At 47.9% G+C, this 20,643-nt stretch overlaps 1 protein-coding gene across 8 annotated transcripts in view; it reads left to right on the top strand.

The window, feature by feature from the left end:
* The window catches only part of DGKG (diacylglycerol kinase gamma), a 223,094-nt gene that overhangs the window by 103,147 nt on the left and 99,304 nt on the right, over positions 1-20,643 (top strand). For 5 of the 8 annotated variants that reach the window (XM_086398109.1, XM_086398099.1, XM_086398111.1 and 2 more), the window contains 7 exons: positions 170-262; positions 1,844-1,903; positions 4,781-4,860; positions 6,012-6,086; positions 8,748-8,833; positions 13,754-13,843; positions 16,425-16,585. In XM_086398109.1, coding sequence (XP_086254235.1) covers positions 170-262; positions 1,844-1,903; positions 4,781-4,860; positions 6,012-6,086; positions 8,748-8,833; positions 13,754-13,843; positions 16,425-16,585 — 645 coding nt within the window. Of the gene's footprint in view, positions 1-169; positions 263-1,843; positions 1,904-4,780; positions 4,861-6,011; positions 6,087-8,747; positions 8,834-13,753; positions 13,844-16,424; positions 16,586-19,430; positions 19,657-20,643 lie in introns of those variants that run through there. The other 3 variants (XM_086398113.1, XM_086398104.1, XM_086398129.1) reach the window with 2 other exon arrangements.

The following is a 20,643-nucleotide window of genomic DNA, read 5'->3' as shown; positions in this document are numbered from 1 at the left end:
ACCACACATGCAAACACACACACTGTCTAAGCTATACTGCCAAAGCAGTAGTGCATCAGGATTTGAAGGCGCCCTAGACAACTTGCCTCCCTAGGAAGTTTCTAGACTCTCATACTTGACATTTCCTTGAACACTTTCACTCATTCTCATCTTCATTTTTCCCCTCCAGTTTCACCGCAAGTGTGAATTGTCAACACTGTGCGATGGTGGAGAGCTCAGGGACCATATTTTGCTGCCCACATCGATATGCCCCATTACCCGGGTAAGTGTTGCCTCCCAACAACAGAGCTCTGTCTCCACACCCACCCCCCCACCTCTACCACCCCCTGCCCCGGGCAACCCCAGCTCACATTTCAGATGCAGGAGCATTTAGACATTTACATCCCTCTGCGGGCTCCCTCAACAACTCTTAGGATTTGTGTTTTCAGCACAAGTTGAAGAGAGGTCAGTGCTGCACAGTCAGGTTGTCAGGGAAAACTTCACAGACTGAAACAGTCCCGACCACCAGCCACCCAAAATGCTCTGACATGGCCCAGCAAGAAAAGCACGTTCTTTGTTCCCAGCACCTTGCAGGCAGATCACAGCTCAAGGAACCCCAGTCACCACCCATGCACAGCGAGGCTTCCCTTGTCTCTGTCTCCCTCTCTCCTGTGTCCAAACATGGACTTCCCGCTGCCTTGAAGATTTCCAAGGGTGTCACAGCCCCATCCTGGAAATGAAAGCTACAAAATTAAACTCCAGTTGTCCCCATCTGAAATTTTTTTTGTCTCCTGTGTTGCAGACCCTTTTCTCAAACCAAGTACCAAAGACCTTAAATTGTTCTCTTTTCATCTTAGAGATGTGGCTGAGGATCACTAACTCCTCACATTTCACCCTTTACTTGACCATCTTCTTTCTCATTAAAAATTGATGGGAAAAAACCACCACTTTCAAAAACCATTTGGCAGTATCTACTAAGTTGGAGTTACACAAACTCTATGACTCAACAAGTCCCCTCCTGTCTATCTGAGAAAAACAAGCATTTATTCCACCAAAAGACATGCACAAGAATGTTCCTATCAACTTTATTCATAACAGTCAAGCACTGGAAACGAGCTTAATGACCACTGACAAGAACGGATTAATAAATTGAGGCAAATTCACATAATGTAATACTATATCGCAATGGAAAAGAACCATGCTTCAATGCAAAAATATGGGTAATCCAAAAAATATAATGCTGAACAAAAGAAGGTGGACTCAAAAGACATGGTATATGATTCCATTTTTATGAGATTCAAAAGCCAGGCAAAGTCAATATGGCATCAGGAGTCACAACAGAACATAGCAGAAGACACAGTAGTGAGAAGGACGTGTACATATGCAGAAATTCATAGAAGGGTAGGTTTAGATTTGAGCATTTTACTGTATGTGACATAAACTTCAATAAAATGAATAATAAACATTGAAGAAAAAACAGGAAAGATGACTTCGTGTCATATCCTTTAGGTAGTGCTAAGCATAGAAACCAGATCTCAGACCTTGCTTCTCAGAGATCAAGCTTCTGAATCAACAGAGTACATTTCTGCCCATTTCAGTGTTTCCTCTGAAACACTGTGTTCCTTCCAGTGTCTCGAAGTCAAAGTCAGGGCAAGTGATGACAAAGGCCTGGAGAGTCTTTGAGGAACCCAAAGGGAGCATTTCTTTGTTTTGGTTCAAAGCCCCACTTTGAAGACTCCATCCTATGCTATACTGGTTTTCTATTCTCTTTCTTTATATTAACCATTTGTTTTTCTTTTGATTTCTTTTTTTATAGCAGGCATATTTTTTTCAAAGGATGCTTGTCTTTCCTCTCTTTTCACAGGACAGGCCAGATGGGAAGTCTGATGGTAGCGTGTCAGCCAAGGGTGAACTTGTCATGCAGGTACCTCAGCAAACCCTGAGTCTACTCATTCCTTCTAAGCTGGTCCAAGGTTGTGGAGGGGAGGACAGGATTTGAGTTCTAGAGAAACACATCTTAACATCTGCTTTCCTATCTGATCGATTATATCACAGAAGATACTAGATTTCCAGTCTCTGGGGTTACCTTTGGCCACCATGCTGTAGGCAAGTGGTGCAAAGGGAGGTTGGTTGATCCTGTAGCTGGCCACACTGGCTTTATCACCTTTTAAGGAACATGCTGCATAAAACTTCAATATGCATACCCCCTGAATAATAACAAGAATGTGGCCTAAAAATAGACAATTGGGTTTTCCAAGACTGCCAAGCTGTCTCCAGAATGTGATCTGCCAAAAGAGTTAAATAGATCCAAAAGTTCTCCTCCATCCTTAAATGTGTATTTAAGAACTCAGTTTTTTTTTTTTTAGTTGGATTCACCAATGAACTTCTCTCTGTGCCTTTCACAAAGTGCCAGGGAATGCAGAAAAGGCAGCCTGGTGAGGTGGAATGAGAAAAAGAAAAAGAAAGAACACTGGGGACTCCTCCTCTCCCTCTGACCCTTAAGTTTCCTTCTTTGAAAAGGCACATAGCAAATCCCTGCACTGCCCACCTCCCAGAGATGCTCGAAGATTCAATGAGAACTTGTAGATGAGTATAAAACATAAGCCACAGTGATGCCAGAAGCTTGATGTGGTAAAGCTCTAGATACCTTGAAGGGGAGAAAGTCAGATGGAGCACGCACACAGTGCAGATACGTCAGTTCACAGCTGACATCTATCTGCTTGTCCTGCATCTGTTCTGATTGGACAGTGTCCATGCTATGCAGGTCGTTCAGCATTCTGAATACCACCCCCAGAGGTAAAGATTTACTTCTCAGTCTCCAAGATGCTTCTGGCTACCACACAAATAATCACCCTTGGCAGATGGAAAAATTCCTAAAATTTATAAAGAATGTTGCTGTCCATTTCAACTTATCTGGCACTGGGTTTGCTGAATTTTTAGCTTGAGATATGGAAAAGCAGGCATAAGACAGTGAATATGGAGCGGCGCTGCTCCTCTGTATCGGTGTATCCTTCTGCTGAAGCTACAAGTATTTACTGAGTACACCTGTCTCTGGGGCAACGGGATCCTTGGTAGGAGGGTTATACACACTCCCGCCCTGCCCTTGAGACATTTAATGTCCAGTTGATGTTTTGAGACATTTGGGCTTCCCTGGTGCTCAGATGATAAAGAATCTGCCTGCAATGCAGGAAACACAGGTTCGATCCCTGGGCCGGGAAGATCCCCTGGAGAAGGGAATGACTACCCACTCCAGTATTCTCGCCTAGAGAATCACATGGACAGGGGAGCCTGGTGTGCTACAGTCTATGTGGTCACAAAGAGTCAGACAGGACTAAGTGGCTAACACTTTCACTTTCGCTTCACCTGAGAAAATACAACATGAAAACATGCAAATAAACAATACCAAACAAACCCAGAAGATGTTATATGCTTCAAATGCAATAGTTTTCATTGCAGTGATCAAGCAAAACTTCGTAGACGAAGTAGGTCTTGAATTGGGCCTTGAGGATGAGAAGTTTTTCTTGAGGTTTCTATGAAGGAAATAGGCATTTCAGGGCATTAAGGAGGAGAAGAAACCAGTGTGAGCAGCACCACAGGGTGAGAATTCACTCATAGAGGGTAAGAGCCAGACTTGGCTGGAGCTGCAGTGAAGGTTAGAGTGATTAAGGGAGAACGATAGAAAGGGGCTACACGTAAATACCTTGCAGGCCAGGTTAGCAGGTTTGGATTTTATCCTCTGGGTAATGAGATGTCATTAAAGGATTTTGAGCAGGAGTGGTATGACTAGTGACGCCTGGGAAAGAACTGCGTGGGGGCAGCTTACAGGGCTTCACCTGAGGTGAGAAAGCCTGAGCAGTGTGGGCATTGTGGCAGCTGCCGGAGATAATGAGACATTCCAGGGGAAGAGCTGGCAGGACAGGGTCTTCCCTGGGTGACTGGATGAATAATAGTAGTAGCCAGGAGAGAGGACCAGTTTTGGGGGGAAAGAAGGTAAGTCAGATTTGGGGCATGTTCCAGTGGCTGAAGATACCCCCTTTGACAGTGAGAAAGGTAGAACCAGAGCTCGGGAGGAAAATTGGGGCTGCAAATGTGGATTTGAAAGATGCTGGGGGTGGAAGTGATGATTAGCTCCATTCTATTTAGGTGTAGGACCGGATGGTCATATTTTCTAAGATCATTTCAGTTGTATCTTCACAAAAGCTAATCTTGTGCTGTGGGCACAAAGCCACACCATTGCTGAATAATTTGAAGCCCCATTTCTGATCCCCTCCTCAAACCCTTGTCACCATTAATGCTACTTAAAAACCACTTAGGCTGGAGACACTTAACTGCTTGCTGCTGCTACTGCTGCTGCTAAGTCACTTCAGTCATGTCTGACTCTGTGCGATCCCATAGATGGCAGCCCACCAGGCTCCCCCATCCCTGGGATTCTCCAGGCAAGAACACTGGAGTGGGTTGCCATTTCCTTCTCCAGTGAATGAAAGTGAAAAGTTAAAGTGAAGTCGCTCAGTCGTGCCCGACTCTTAGCAACCCCATGGACTGCAGCCCACCAGGCTCCTCCATCCATGGGATTCTCCAGGCAAGAGCACTGGAGTAGGGTGCCATTGCCTTCTCCGCTTAACTGCTTAATCCCTCAGATTAAGCTAGTGGAGCAGCACCTATTGCCTCCTGACCTCCTCTACCCCATGCCTGGATCTGCTTACCAGCTGCCTCTCCCGGGATCTGTCTTATTATCCACTTTCATTGCATTCCTTCCTGTGGGCTGAAACACAGCTAACTTCTTTTTCTTTTGCCTTTGAAGTATAAGATCATCCCCATTCCGGGTACCCACCCCCTGCTGGTCTTGGTGAACCCCAAGAGTGGAGGGAGACAAGGAGAAAGGTATGTTCTCTTCTTTTTTGAGATGGAGAGGCTAGAACAACCTCATCTGGGTCCTTTCTTCCCCTCAGCCATAACCGAGTGGGCTACGGAGATGGCAGACCTGTGGTCCAGTCCCAGCCCTACCACACATCATTTGATGACCTGATCCAAGTGACTGAACGTCCCTGTGCCTTGGTTTAATCCTCTGTAAAATGGAGATAATAATCATTTCTTCTCCCATGGGGGTTTTGCGAGTATTAAGATAGACATAGAACTTATCCTAGGGGTTGTCACATGGGCCATTATTCTGTTTCCCAGAATCAGGCTAAGTTCTGAGATGCCTGTTAAGTTCCCGGGCTTCCAAGTCTTTTCTTGATTTAAGAGACATGGCAGAGGCACCTGGTCGAGACTTCTTGGCCTATTCCACCACGACAAAGCAGGGCACTCATCTCATCAGTGAAGGAAATGCCCAGTCTGCAGAGAGTGAAGGATGGGCAGAGCAGCTCTGCCTCCCTGTGTTCAGCTCTGAGGCAATGAATTGTTGACATGGTGATCTGGAATCCACGTTTTAAAAAATAATAAGCCGATCTTAAACAAGAATTATGAGACCCCCCAACCCAAACAGGGGCAGAGCACCCTTTCTGAACTGACCTAATTAGTCTCAAGCTGAAGCCTTGAAACCAAGCCTAGGTGTGGCTACTGCCCCCAGTGCTCCTCTGCCCCAACTCCAGTTCCTGCATGTCCTCCTGACCCCAGGACCTGGGGGACCTTTGTCTAGTCCACAAAGAGCAGAATCATACTACCTAGAACATGCAGAACATTTGGGAGAGGTTCTCCATGAAGGAGAAGGCCTCGGGAGAATGAAGTCCTGTTCTCTGGGTTGCTCTGCACTGTCCTCTGTGCAAGGCGCACTACTCCTGGGGGTGGAGACTGAATCTTGGATGGTGGGGAGACTTTGAACCAGGGTGAGGGCCTGGGTGAGGCCAGCTGGACCTGGGAGTTCAGGGTCTGCAGGACCTGTGTGCAGTCTTCCCCTCGTTGGGTTTAAAGAGACCCACGTTCCCACCATCACTGGGCTGGAGAGGTACTTGCCCTCCTATGACTTCTCACAATGACATTCCCCTTCTCTGTCTCGGTCTCTCTCTCTCTCTCTCTTTCTTTTTTTTCCATAGAATTCTTCGGAAATTCCACTATCTGCTCAACCCCAAACAAGTTTTCAACCTGGACAATGGGGGGCCTACTCCAGGGTATGGAGATACAATCTTTACTTCTTATTTCTCCCCCGCCCCCTGTAATCTCTAAAGAGGATAGCTTTCTGGGTGGTTTGGTTTTTTTAAAATCTCTTTCATCCGTAGACTTGTCCTTCCTACCAATTCACTCCTTTTCTCTTCTTTTCCTCGTAATCTACTCTTACTTCCTCCTGGAGATACTCAGGAACACCCATTACGGCTGACTCTGGGAAGCAGCCTACTCTACTTTATCCCAGAAAAAGCTGTTGATTTTGTAAGAGGGAAAAATTGCAAATGTCATTTGTGGGATTGACAAGAAGGGCAGGCTGGTAAATTAACTTATTCGCAAGGCTGTATTAGCTGGCATCTTCATACTGAATCATCAGGGAGAAGAAAAGAGTTTTCTTAGCACTGTCCGTCGGTATTTCAGAAATCCATACAGCTGACTCAGAGTTCCACAGCATGTTCTGTTGTCGAGGCATTTTAGGATCAAGACAATTAGTTGTTCGATGAAATCACATTTTTTCCTGAATCATCCAGTTCAGAGGTTGTTCGGTGCACCCTTCCCCACCCGCACCGGCCCGTCTCCTGTCATGTGCCTATTGGCTATTTCCCTGTGTTGAGGAGACAGGGAGCAACAAAAGGAGATAAGCAGCTCCTCTGCAGCTCTCCCCAAGTTCTGTGGGAGGAGCCGTGACATGATGAGCCCTGTAATCAGAGGTTCCTCCAGCACTAGGGCTGGAAGGTACCCAAAGACTGCAACCTTCTTACCAGCCGGAGCCAGTGCATTAGAGACACTGACTGGCCAGCCCGAGGCTATCTCAGTGCCAGTCCTCAGATCTGTGCCTCCTGGGCTGGGGTTTCCAACATCCAAACTTGCATTGCTATGCTTGGCTCACCAAGACCTTAAGAGGGTCTGGGTAAGGACTCTAAAAAGGGACTCTGAGGACTTCCCTGGTGGTCCAGTGGTTAGGATTTGTACTTCCACTGCAGGGCTTGTGGGCTCAATTCCTGGTGAGGAAACTAAGATCCCAAATGCCATGCAGCATAGCCAAAAATTTTTTAAAGTGTTTTTCATTTTAAAAAATAAGTAAGAAGAGACTGTGTCTTCAGCTGTTTGACACACAGCTATTATTTTTGGCGGTGATGATACAAGACCACTAAAGGGGAAAGAAACATGAGTGCAAATTCAGCACCTCTGCCGTGACTTACCTATAAAATTAATTTCAAAATAAAGCCCACCTGTGCTGCTGCATGTGCCATCACGGTCCTCATGATGGCCGATGACTCCTCCATCTGTGACTTGTGACTGAGCAGCAGCCCACAGATGCCTTTACCAGCCTGCTCTCTTCTAGGGCATTTTGATATTTGAAGACAGACAGTACTGTCCCTTAACTGCATCCATCCTAAATTGGTTTGCCCAGGATGACAAGCCTGGTGGCTGCTTCTAGGGCCACTGTGCCCTGAGTATCTCTCTCTGCTGTATGTGTCAGCCTGTAATCAGAGAGGCTGTCTAGCTGAAGGGAGCCTTCATTCAGAATCCAGCTCTACAGGAGAGAAGAGTTCTACAGGAGAAAGGCGGGGAGGGGATGTTAATTTGCCCACACCTGCATTGGCAGAAGACCCCAGGGGTCTCTTCAGATCACCAAGCAAGGCAAAGAGGAAATCCTGGGCTTCAGCTTCTCAAGCCCCACCCCGAGGCCTCCCCAGATCCTCTCTGTGCTACAGCAGAGGTTCTTAACCTTTTTTGCACCAGGAACCCATTTAGCAGTCTCATGGAGCCTATGGACCCCTTCTTAACATTAAGATAATATTTTTTAATGTATACAATGAAATATATAGAAATACCCAGGGAAACTTTATTGAAAAAACAGTTACTAAAGGTTAGACAACAAATCTGTGACAGGAAAATACACGTGATTTATTAAGACATTATATGGCAAGTTCCAGAGGCGGGTCTAATAGCTACTGTAAATTAAAACAGTAATGAGCAGAAGTGATAATAGAAAATGCCTGCCACAACTGTAGTAAAACATTGAAATACCTGTCATTTCGGCTCCTTAACAAAGTCACAGGTATTGTTGAAGGAAATGCTAATTTTCAGTTAGAGTTTAGGGAAGATAATAGTGTAACATTTTTTTCAAGTTCAAGGCCCTCTGGATTCTACCCACACACCCCTTAGATATGCACCCCAGGTTAACAGCCCTTCTCTACAGGCTTAAGGCCCCTGAGGGGAGATGGTGCTTACTCCACTTAGGTCTGGGGTGGGATGAAGATTCAGCTAGTTTGCTGCATCTCAAAAGCTGTGGGGGCAGAGTAGGTGAGAGCTAGAAAGGAGGCAGATGTTGGGGGTTAATTGTATTGGTGCCAAAATAAGCAAACTGTGGATTCCTCTGCATAAATCATAGACAGTTTCTAGAAAACCATTTTCTGTGTTGAATATTGAGTCAGAATCTCCTTAGACAAAGTTGGCTCCATGGAGTTCATACTCAATGGCATTGCTTAGTATGTTCTGCTTTCAGAACACTGAGTGACCCTTTCAACCCCAAAAGGAGTCAAGGTCATAATATGCTTCCCGGGAAGGGAGCAGGGTGTTGGGGTGGGGTGGGGGGACTTCGACTCAAGGAGTGTCAAAGTTCAGCCTGTCAGCAAAACCATTTTGGCCTTTCTACTTCCCAGACTTAACTTTTTCCGCGATACTCCAGACTTCCGTGTTTTGGCCTGTGGAGGTGATGGGACAGTTGGCTGGATTTTGGATTGCATTGGTAAGAATGGGCTGGAAGGACCTTTGTAGTTGATTTACAATAACTGTATTTAAAGTTGTGTGTGTGAGTGCTAAGTTGCATCAGTCATGTCTCTGCGACCCCATGGACTATAGCCCTCCAGGCTCTTCTGTCCATGGGATTCTCCAGGCAAGAATATTGGAGTGGGTTGCCATGCCGTCTTCCAGGGGATCTTCCTGACCCAGGGATGGAACCCATGTCTCCTGCTTTGGCAGTCGGGTTCTTTACCACTAGCACCACCTGTGAAGCCCATGTTAAAAGTCAGAGGAAGGTAATAAAGAGAAATGGAACTATGTCTTATTTATCTTTGTTTCTACTCTTGGACCAATGCTTCACTAAATACCTACTTCGGGTGGACAAAAGAAAGAAAACACAATGGAAGGATTCCCACATGTACAGATGTTAACAGCTTAGTCTCAGGCCTTGCTTCAAAAATATCTGCCATGGGCAGGATTTGGGCAGTTGTAGGACAGGCCAGATGGGGAGACGGGGGGGAAGGCAGCAGGCCTGGGACTTCAGGCAGGTCCAGGGTGCTGGATAAAGGCGAGGGAACTAAGAATAGATGCATAGTGCAGGGCAAGTCACCTTGAAATGAACACCTAGAGCCCAGAGCCCACAAAGTACATCTGAAAGCTCAGATCAGTTCAAGCAAAGAAAAGCTACGATGGGGTATGTCCAATATGCCTTGATCAAAAGGGTGATGGGGATGGTGGGGAGGGTCCAGGCTGAGAATCAGGAGGCCTGCCTGGATCTGTGGGTCCTTGGACACAGTACCACCGGTAGATGATGGAGAATGACTCTGAGATTCTGGGACGAGGGATACATTCAAGATCTAACCCTGGAGAGCCCAGATAAACACTGAGATATAGAACATAAACTCAGGAAAGCAGCCAAGGGAATTGCTGAGATGGTCCAGAGCATCGAGCCTGGGCTGCGTGGCTGTCTTCATCCTTTGGTCCCCAGATCCTCCTGTGTACCTCCAGGTGCTTAGCTCCCATGGAAGCCCTGGTGATGCAGCAGCTCAAAAAGGACACCGTCTCACCCTCATGGAGCTTCCTTCTAGAGGGAAGAGACAGACAGTAAACAAAGAAATAAGTGAAATATACAGTATGACAGAAGGTGATTAAAAAAGAGAGTGAGAGAACAGCAGAAAATAGGCAAAGGGAGCTCAGCAGTGGGAGTGGGGTTGCAAACTAAGACAGGGTGGTTTTGAAGGCCCTGAGGAGCAGATGATATTTGCATGGAGACCTGGAGGAGGAGAGCTTCGCGAATGCCCAAGGAAAGAGTAGTTCAGGCAGAAGGAACAGCAGATACAAAGGCCCTGAGGCAGGAGCAGAAGTCCAGTGAGGAGGCTGCAGAGCATGCCCAGGGTGGAGTCTGTGAGGCAAGAGGGGCTGGGGATAAAGCAGAGACAAAGCAGGGCCAAGTCTCTAGGACATGGGCTACGTGATACGGAATGTGGCTGTCATACCATGAAGATCCCAAGATGCTAGATTGTTTTGAGCAAAGCAGGGGCACAACAGATTACAGAAACTGAAAAGGGTGGGAGCTGGGAGACCAGTTAGGAGGCTCCTGCAGAGATCCAGGGAGGGGACCTGGGCCGCGAACCACAGTAGAGACAGAGGAGGTGGTAAGGAGGAATCAGGGTCTGGATAGCTTTGGAAGATTGAGCCCACAGGATTTGCTGACTTCCCATGGGAGAAAAGTACTTCCTCTGGGAAGAGGGGAGTGGAGGATGGGCCAGGATAGACCCTGGACAGGGTGGAGAAGGCTGGGCCCCCGGGGGTCGTAAGCAAGCCACCTGGGTTGGGACAGGCATCCCCCATACCCGCCACATCTGCTCCCCCACAGGCACTCTGGTTTCCATGGACACGGCCCTGCCAAGCAGCCACCCACGCTCTCTTGTCACCCAGGGCTCTGGAGTTGTTTGTGGGAGGAGGGAGGCATCCTCTGGGAGCCGAGGAAGAAAAAGCTGATCAGCAGAGGGTGGATGGCTGGAGTGCTAGGAGCTGCTTGTAGGATTCCCTCTCCATCGGGAAGGAGAAAGTAGGGTTTGCGGACAAGCTTTATAAGATTCATCTGCAGGGGACACAGGTGATATATGTTGCCCAGAACAGAAAAAGCATGTGAGGTGATCTGTTTTTTCACAGGTTAAAAAACAGAGATTAAAAAAATGAGAGTAAAAGGAATAACTGGACAATGATCGTTCATTCAAGAGACTGAGGCCCTTGTTCAGTGCTCTATGCAACCCCATTTCACCTCTCTCTCTGATCTGTTCTCGTGCAATAGCCAGAGTGGTCCTTCCTGAATGTCAGTGGGGTTTTGATGTGTGTGAAGCACATCAGTGGCTTCCCAGGATTCTTAGATAAAGATAAAACCAATGCTTCAGGGGCCCAAAGTGGTGCCTAGCAGCTGCCCACCCTTCCAGCCTCATTTCCTACCCCCATCCTCACCCCTCAAATACTCAATCCCTTTCTGACCCTTGAAGACACTAGTGTCCCTTCCACCACAGGGCCTGTCTGTTCTGCTCCCCTGGCAGAACAGAAGCTTGGTCGGCTTCTATTTCAGACCTCAGCCTTCCTTGGGGAAGATCAGCCTTCCATTACAGGACCGCAGTCCCCTCCTTCCCAGTATGCATTTGAAATTATGCACCAATTACCTCATTAATAGCTATCTCTCCCTCTCAATGGTAGGTACCATGAGAGCCAGAGCCAAGTCTTTTTTTTTTTTTTGCCTGCTGTTAGAGCTGGATCACCTAACAGCATCTAGGCCTTCAGTAAAGGTGTGCAGATACTGCGGCAAATAAGATACAGGTCCCCCAGAAAGGTCACAGTACATTTGGGGAACAAAAAAGTAGTCATTTACAAGATAGTGTGAATGAGATCATCCCTGGCACTAGAGAAGCACTCTGGAGAGGCATGAGGTCCAGACTAAGCCAACCAGGAAGGGCCTCTGCATTGAACCCCATGTTGACATGGTGAGTGGGAAGCAGGACGTGAGAAGGATGAGGCTAGAGAGTAAGGCAGAGCTGAGAAGGGCCTTGCTGCTGGGCTAAGGGGTGATGGGAGTCACGGCAGAAGGCAAAACAATGGGCTAGTGTGATCAGGCTTGTGGTTCAAGGATTGCCTGCCTGGATGGCCCTGTGGAGAACATACCAGGGAGTGAGACTGGAGGTGAAGAGGACAGAAAGGGGCTGGTGCAGCAGTAGTGGTTGGAAGGACTCATACTGTGTCAGAACTCAGCCATCACCATGGGAGGGAGAGGAGAGAGTGCTTGGAAAGCCATGGAGACAGCATGTAGAAATTGATGTGTAAACAGATGTGTGGCGAGGGAGAAGGAAAAATCTAGAATTACATCCAGGTGTCTAGCCTCAGCACTGTGAGGATGGTTGATCTGCTGCAAAGGGAACCACAGAAGAAGGGGCAGACTTAAGCAAACAAGGGTCTTCCAGGCAAAGGAAGAGTCCCAGCAAAGGCCAGAGGCATAAATGCATTGTTCTGGAAAATGAGAGAGTCCACCAACTTACTCCATCTCAACCCTCCTGGCAGTAACCTCAGCCCTGAGTCTTGCCTCAGCTGTTTCCAGCACGAGTGTGACAACCTGGGCGGGGTGGGGAGGGACGGTCACCTGCTGGGGCAGCCCTGGCATGAACCTCATGCAGGATGATGATTCTTGCATTGCCCCCCACTCAATCCCCAGCCGTGCTCCCCAGTCACATCACCCACATCCTTCCCTGGCATCAGATGCTCTGAGCTTTATATAAGTGATATCCCCTGGAGCCCAGTGGGTGTCTGGCCTCCTTCAGCTTTCCCAGCTCAGTCAACATGCTGCTGTAGATATGCAGCCAGATGAAAACATACGTTATGCTACGCTTTCTCTAATGGTTTGGCCTGATGCTTCATCATAACCATTGTGGGAGATAGGATCAGGACTCTGTGTTTGCAAGTCTGGGAGGTGGTGGAAGTGGCAAACTGTTCCCTAGGTGCCAGATAACATCTCAGGGTTTGGCTTGTTAGACACAATGTTATTTTTAAGCTTTTGAACCTGAATGACTTGAGGTGAGGCATCTTCAGTTTCTGATGTCTCAGACCCACCTGTTTTACTATTTATGCAGCTGCTTAGGCTCTGAAGAAAGGAGGAGTATGGACTTAGAGGGGCAGAAATCTGGGTTTGGATGCTGGCTCTAGAATGACTTTCCCTCCATGAACCTCCATTTCTTCATCCACGTGAACGATAATATCTTGCAGTTAGTTCAGTCGCTCAGTCGTGTCTGACTCTTTGCGACCCCATGAATCGCAGCACGCCAGGCCTCCCTGTCCATCACCAACTCCCGGAGTTCATCCAGCCTCACGTCCATCGAGTCAGTGATGCCATCCAGCCATCTCATCCTCTGTCATCCCCTTCTCCTCCTGCCCCCAACACCTCCCAGCATCAGAGTCTTTTCCAATGAGTCAACTCTTCGCATGAGGTGGCCAATGTACTGGAGTTTCAGCTTTAGCATCATTCCTTTCAAAGAAATCCCAGGGTAGTTCTCCTTGCAGGATCTGTCTAAGGATAAGTGGGGTAAATGCTTGTTATCATTAAAGATTAAAACTACGCAAACTAATGTTTTTGAGGTTTACCACTGTCACTTCTTGGAAAGAATTAGGATGAAATGAGGATGAACCAGGTGTAAGTTACTGGGAGACAGATTTAGCTCAATATGAAGGCTCCTTTGCAGTGGTTAGCTTACTGCAGATGGAAGAGATGGCTTTAAGGAAGTAGTGAGTTCCCCATCAGGAGAAGTATTCAGACAAAGAATGCCATAGAGGCTTTCAAGCATTAGATAAGGAGTAACTGAACAACTTAAACCTTCTGTAATCATGTGGCATATGGTTCTCTCTTCCTCTTCATGGGTTGCAGATAAGGCCAACTTTGCAAAGCATCCACCTGTGGCTGTCCTGCCTCTTGGAACAGGAAATGACCTGGCCCGCTGTCTCCGCTGGGGAGGAGGTGAGTCTGCGTGGGAGGGGCACTATCCTAGGGACAAGCATCCCAGTCTACAGGGAGGCTCTGCAGAGCTAGGCTGAGCTCCGCTCTTAAGGATTACATTCCATGGAGAAATACTCAACTCTGGGATCATGTCTAATCCATGCCTTTTCCCTGATGCCAGGGCCTGTGTCTGCCCTTCACAAGATTTACTATCAGCCTGAAACTCTCGGCTTTGAATCTGTCTCCCTCCGTGTGTGTGCTGTGTGCTAAGTTGCTTCAGTCGTGGCCAACTCTGTGTGACCCCACAAACTGTAGCCTGCTAGGCTCCTCCATCCATGGGATTCGCCAGGCAAGAATACTGGAGTGGGTTGCGATGCCCTTCTCCAGGGGATCTCCCTGACCCAGGGCTCCTTCACTGCAGGCAGATTATTTACCACTGAGCCACTGGGGAAGCTCTGTCTCCTTCTAACAAGTCAATTCCTTTGTCTCCTCTCCAGGATTCATCCCAGTCAGGGCTCACGTAGGAATTTTTCTGCCTGAAATTCCCCCTCTCCAAATTACTGACCTTCTTCTAAACTGGGAGTCAGAATGTAGACTGAAAAGTCCAATTAACCAGTTACCAGGGGCATTTCAGATCACCCCAGGGCCAGGGCCCCTCATTCTGAAATTCCCCTAAGAGGGACCTCAGAGTAGTAACCAGCATATAGGGCAATGGTCAGGAGCTAAGAACTCTGCAAACTGCAATAGCCCCCACAGAGCTGAGCACGCTCCAGAGAGTGGAGAGATCAGGGTGGCAGGCAGAATCAGGATGAGACTCCAGATGGCTGATCAATTCTAGGAGTGATCCAAGACCAGGCCCATAGTGGTCAGTGTGCCTGCTTGGAGGGTGGGGGCAGAGCAAGCAGAAGCTAGCCCCAGAAGGAAGCTGACAGGCATGGGAAGAGCTGCCAGGATCCTCAGCCACACACTGGGCTTGGGAAGGACCCTCTACTCAAGAGGGACAGCGGACTGTGGCCTCAGACTCTGGGCATCTAGGCAGCAGAGCGAGGCACCAATTTCCCGCAGCTCTGTGCTCCCAGTTAGCATCAAGGCCCTCAGCTACCTCGTTACTTTCATTGCTATCTTGTGATGCATCCCCTGAGGTGCTGACCAGACCCCTGACAGCTTGAAAATGCTCTTCAAGCTTGTCCCAGAGGTAATCAGGAACATGAAAGTGTTATTTGAAAGAAAAGACTGTCTCTCCCACTGACTTCTTACTTCCAGTTCACTTGCTACATTGGTTTTCCATTGCTACTATGTACAAACAAGGGCTTCCCTGGTGGCTCAGTGGTCAAGAATCTGCATGCCAATGCAGGAGACACAAGAGAGGCGGGTTCGACTCCTGGGTAGGGAAGATCCCCTGGAGAAGGAAATGGCAACCCACTCTAGTATTGGGAAATCCCATGGTCAGTGGAGCCTGGAGGGCTACAGTCCATGGGGTTGCAAAGCGTCAGACATGACTTAGCCACTAAACAACCACAAACTATGTAACAACTAATGATTATAAACATGGAGGCTTAAAATATCCTTGTATCAGCTCCTGTAGGTCAGAGGTCCCAGAACAGTGACTTCCCTGGTGGCCCAGTGGCTAAGACTCTGCACTCCCAACGTGGAGGGCTTGGTATCAATCCCTGGTCAGGGAACAAGATCCCACGTACTGCAATAAAGACCCAGTGCACCCATATAAATGCTTTAAGAAAAAAAAAAAAAAAATCCTAGAACAATGTGACTAGGCCTCACCAGATAGAATCAGGGCACTGAACAGGCTGTGCTCCTCTCTGAAGACTCTAAGGGAAGAATTTCCTTCTAAAATTCTTTCAGGTTGTTGGCTGAATTCCATTCTTTGTAGATCTGAGGTCTGTCTCTTTGCTGGTGGTCAGCTGGGATTCACTCTCATATCCTAGAGGCCTTCCTCATTCCTTATGTAATGGATCGCTCCATCTTCAGAGCTGGCAAAAGAAACTCTCAGTTCCAATCCCTCTCAAGCTTCGGACCTATTTCTTAAGGAAAAGCCCAGTCTTTCTAAAGACTCACCTGATTAGGTCAGATCCCTTAGGATAATTTTGCTTTTGTAAAGTCACCTGTGCAATATAATATACCAAACCGCAACTGACTAGCCCATCTTATCCACAGGTCCTGGGGGTTGCTGGGTATATAATCCCTCAAGGGCAAGAACTGTGGGGACCATCCTAAAACTCTGCCTACAGCAGTGTCCATCTGCCTCATGACACAGTCCTGGGACAGATCCTCAGTTCTCCCACGTGCAGCTTCCCAACCATCCGGCGCACTGATTCCCCAGGGGTTGCTTCAGCTATACAGGTGTATCCATCTTGGGCCAGCACCTGGCCCTACCCCTGCTACTCTGGCTTCCAGATTGCCCCAGCTTCTTTCTAATTACTCCAGATTGTCCTCTCCTTCTCTGTGGCCCAGGGAACCTCAGTGACTCTGGCCTGGACACACTGGGGGTGTCCAAGGGGTGCCCCACTCTGCTCCACCCTGATAGCTGCATGAGCAGCAAGCAAGCCTTTCTGCTCTGGGGGCAAATCAGTGCTGCACTCCGCAGGTTATGAAGGGGGCAGCCTGACAAAAATCCTGAAGGACATCGAGCAGAGCCCCTTGGTGATGCTGGACCGCTGGCATCTGGAAGTCATCCCCAGAGAGGAGGTGGAGAACGGAGACCAGGTCCCGTACAACATCATGAACAACTATTTCTCCATCGGTGTGGTGAGTTGGCCAGGAATGGCTTTTCTGCATGGGAGAGAAGTGCCCAGGTGGGCAGGAAGGTTTCTAGTCTTTCACTGTCCACTCTGGGTCCCTGCTCTTTACTTGTCCCAGCGTCCCCCTGCCTCAACTTGGGTCCAGGCATCCTCGCATCCAGCCTGGATGTGGACATCCTACTGCACCCAGTCCTGTTCTTGTTTCTGCAGGAAGTTCCTGCCCCTATCATTTTACCTAACACAAAAAAAACAGCACATTTTTCAAAAGACCTATTACTCTTTGGATAATTTGAAATAGTTAAGGAGAAGCAACACCAAAAAATAACCAGGATGAGGTCAGGAGGAGATTCTCAGGTGAGCTTCCAGAGATGGAAATGCTGATGCTCCAGGGAAGACGTTGTGGTCTCAAGCTGGCTCCCTGGATTAGTTCTCAGAATTCTCTCTCTCCTGTCTTTTCTCCTCTTCCCAACCCCACTCCCCACACTCCAAGTGCACCTAAGCCTCTGGGGCATCTCCTCCTCGCTGACCCCTTAGGCTGAGCTCTGTGTTCCCCCCAAGCTCCTGTGCGGTCACCTCTGCCTGAGACTAAAGGGTTTGTTTCCATGTGCCTGACTTAGCCCCCTTACAACACACACACGTACACATAAATACATACATATGCATGTACATAAGCACGTACATACAAACACACGCACACTATAAGAACAGCAGCACATTCCTCCTTCTCCCCCAGCTCCCATCACATATAGCACAGCTAAGTTAGTTGGTTTTGCTGAACTCAGCTTCTGGTCCAAAGTGCATAGGTTGGACATTGCTTCCCAAATTGTTGGAGACGTGACTGAGAGGAAAAGGTGTCAGTCTTTTCCATAGATCTGGGAATTAGGAGGAAGGTGAAATGTAGACATTAGCATTTATTGAGCACCTACTGGGTGTTCCCCATTGTGCTAGACTTTATTCTAGTCCTCACAGCAATCCTGCAGGTATTATCATCCCCACCAACTGCATGTTACAGAGGAGACTTAGGGACACGGAACGTGGAGGTGTTGGAACTAGGGCACACACACTGTGCCTCACTCTGAAACCAGGTCCTTCTCTCTGCTGTCTTAGGAACTTTGCTGCCCAGTTTCATATGCACATGAATCCCTCCAGACCAACCTCAAACAGGGTAGTTTGAGGGAAGAACAGGGTTAAGGAAAGGGTTTTTTGTTTTCTTAATAAGAAAACTAAAAGGAGAGCCATGGAAGCAAAAAGGAAGAATAATAATCCCTTATATTTATGGGATTTAAAATTTACCATATTTACGGATATTTTCTTGGTTCTTATGATTACACTGGAGGGCAGTATTCCCTCCATTTGGTGAGTGAGGAAACAGAGGATCAGATTAAGGGATTTGCTTTCATTCTCTGACTCCCAGTCCCCAACTCTTTTTCTGTTAACTAAAACAAAAGAGCGAGGCATTGCTCGACCCGTGAATGGGCTCTGAAAGGATAGAGGTGCTGGTGAGAAATATATTCGGGGTCTCTGCTGCCCTGATCTGGTTGATCTCCTCAGCTCCCCTGCACCCTCCTCAGTGAGGGGGAGATACCTTTGCCTAGGACCTACCAGCTCCTCCTGCAGAGGAGACCCCTCCATCCTCTCTTTGACTCAAAAGCTCCTCCTTTGGAGCCACCTGCTCAGGCTCCACTTCATGCAAGGGGAACATGCAGCCTTCAGCTCCTGCAAATGAGACTTGGCTGACAAGTCTGGTGTTGGAGGCCAGCGGGATTCTGGAGCATGCAGCTTCCCTCCATTACAGTACGACTGAAACACATGTCGTTTTTCCTGTAGTAACCAGAAAATAACTTGCTGACATGTATTGAGTACCTAATGCACACCAGGCACAGCGTCCCTCTTGGAGGGTATAGCCTTTCCGCTTTTGCATTTTGCAAGAAGGAACTGTAGCTTAGACAGATAGTGACCTGCCCAAGCTGGTGAGTAATGGAGCCGGGAATCCCTAGTCTCCATAGCCCACCATGCTGTGGACCCTGAGCCATGCAGATCCTGCACAGGCCATCATCTCCATGCTGCCAAATGCAGCAGCATTAGAGGGGCATCCTCAAAATTTACTGTGTGATGGCTCACCCGTACCCTACCTGTTCCCTTGGTCAGAAATGCAGATTCCACCCACATGACAGATCCTGATTCATATTCTGATTCAGTTGGTCTGGGCAAGTCTGGAAATGTGCACCTTTAATAAGCCCCTGAGATAATTCTGATGCAGACGGTCCCGATCAAGTCCTCAGTAAGTGAAGACAACCCATTAGAACAGAGAAGGATGGTCAGAGGAAGTGGTTCTTCACAGGAACAGAAACCAGATCTGAAGTAGGTAAAGGAGAGGAAAGACAGAAAGGAGGGGAAACCAGCACCTGTAAGCCATAGGCCAGAAGTGAGAGCCAAGCCACAGGACTGGGTGATCTGCCTGGGAGCTTCTAGAGGGCAGGTCATGCCCTGGGCTGCGTTCAGAGTCCTCAACCCCAAGTCTTCTCTTCTCACGCCCAGCTCTGGCTGCCAGAAACAACAGTATTCCTAAGGCCTCCCTGTCCATCTCTACAAAGCACCATATGCAAAAAAATGACATTTACTTAGTACTGCTGACCAAATGGACAATCATGCAAAAAAGGAAGCGACAACTCTCCCTCAGCTAGATAACTAAGCCCTAATCCCATGAGCCAAGACTGAGCATGCTTTTAATATATTCTTACAAATAAGAAGGACGTGAATGGGGGGATGGGCAGGAGGGAGGGAAAAAAGGACAAATACAAACTAACTGCTCCCCAAGGAAAGCACAGGAATAGATTCTCCATTTCCTTCAGCGGTCAAGAGATTTATCTACCCCGGGCTGACCTACAGTAATCCAATCCGCTCATCTTTCAAGTGAAGAAGAACTTCACAAAATCTTCCTCGTGGTTTTTTTTCATGTACCTTTAGCTTGTCCATGTTTAATATTTTATTGCAAATCAGTGAAGAAGCAGGGTTGTTTTTCTCTCACTGGTGTAACCTTAGCCTTCTCTCAATAAAATGCTTGCAGGCTTTGTGTGCTCACTCTTTAAAAGCTGGAAAGGGAAATTCTTGAGAAAACAAGTAGCCAACATGTAACCCTAAGAGAATCTGGGGCTGACATTTGCAGAAGCTCTTGCTCCCTATTTGACTTCCCAAACTCTGTAAGAGGAGAAACAGTATGTAAACCAACCCCCAGGCTTTACTTCCTTAAGATGATTAGAGTCGGACTCCTTTGGCAAAGAGAGTACTGCAGTCTTTGCCTCTTTTGAAGGACCTGGAATATCTTACCGATATCAAATGTCCGCTGCTCTGCATTTATAAGGGTGGTGACAATGACCCCCACTGAGCTGTCCCTGGGTGGTAGGGCATTCACTCTGATGAGTTCACACACTCCCATTGGCGCCAACAGAGCCCACTCATAGATGGAGGGGTAGCGAGGGCAGAGTCTCCTGGCCTATTTAGAGAGGGACATGGGCCTCGTTGCCTCTACATTCCCATCCACCACAGACTCCCCAGCTCCCTGCCAGTGAAGAGCTAAGGTCCTTGACCTTCTCACTCCCTCCATCTGATAACATCCATTGGCAGATTTTTCAACCCAGGCATTCAGGACACTACTTCCTCTGACTTCTCTGGCCTCTTCATCCCTGCTCTTTATTTTTGGATTTGCAGACATGTCAGGATGGCCAGGTATCAATGACAGGAAGTTTGGAACTGAAAAATCATTCCTGGGGTATGTGTAATTCTGAACACTGAAAAGGCTCTGCTTTCACTGAGCCTTAACAGGATGGGTGAACAGCTAATCCCTTGAGTCAATGAAATCTATTTCTGATGCGAGGGGAACCCAGGGGCCAAGGACGGGCCACAGCCATCACACTAACTCACGCACCATTTTTCACCTCACATTCTGTACTTACTAGACTTCACCAGCTAAGTTTCCACAATGGCAAACCCATTAGGGAATTTATCAGAAAGTCATCATTTCCCTGCAAACTTTTCAGTTCCTTCAGCCACAAGTTCTTATCTGTC

Source organism: Bos grunniens, chromosome 1, assembly GCF_055505025.1.
Source record: "Bos grunniens cultivar Pamir isolate PY7600 chromosome 1, Bosgru_T2T1.0, whole genome shotgun sequence".
Lineage (NCBI taxonomy): Eukaryota > Metazoa > Chordata > Mammalia > Artiodactyla > Bovidae > Bos > Bos grunniens.
Note: the sequence above shows the minus strand (reverse complement) of the source record. Positions and strands in the feature narration are given on the sequence as shown.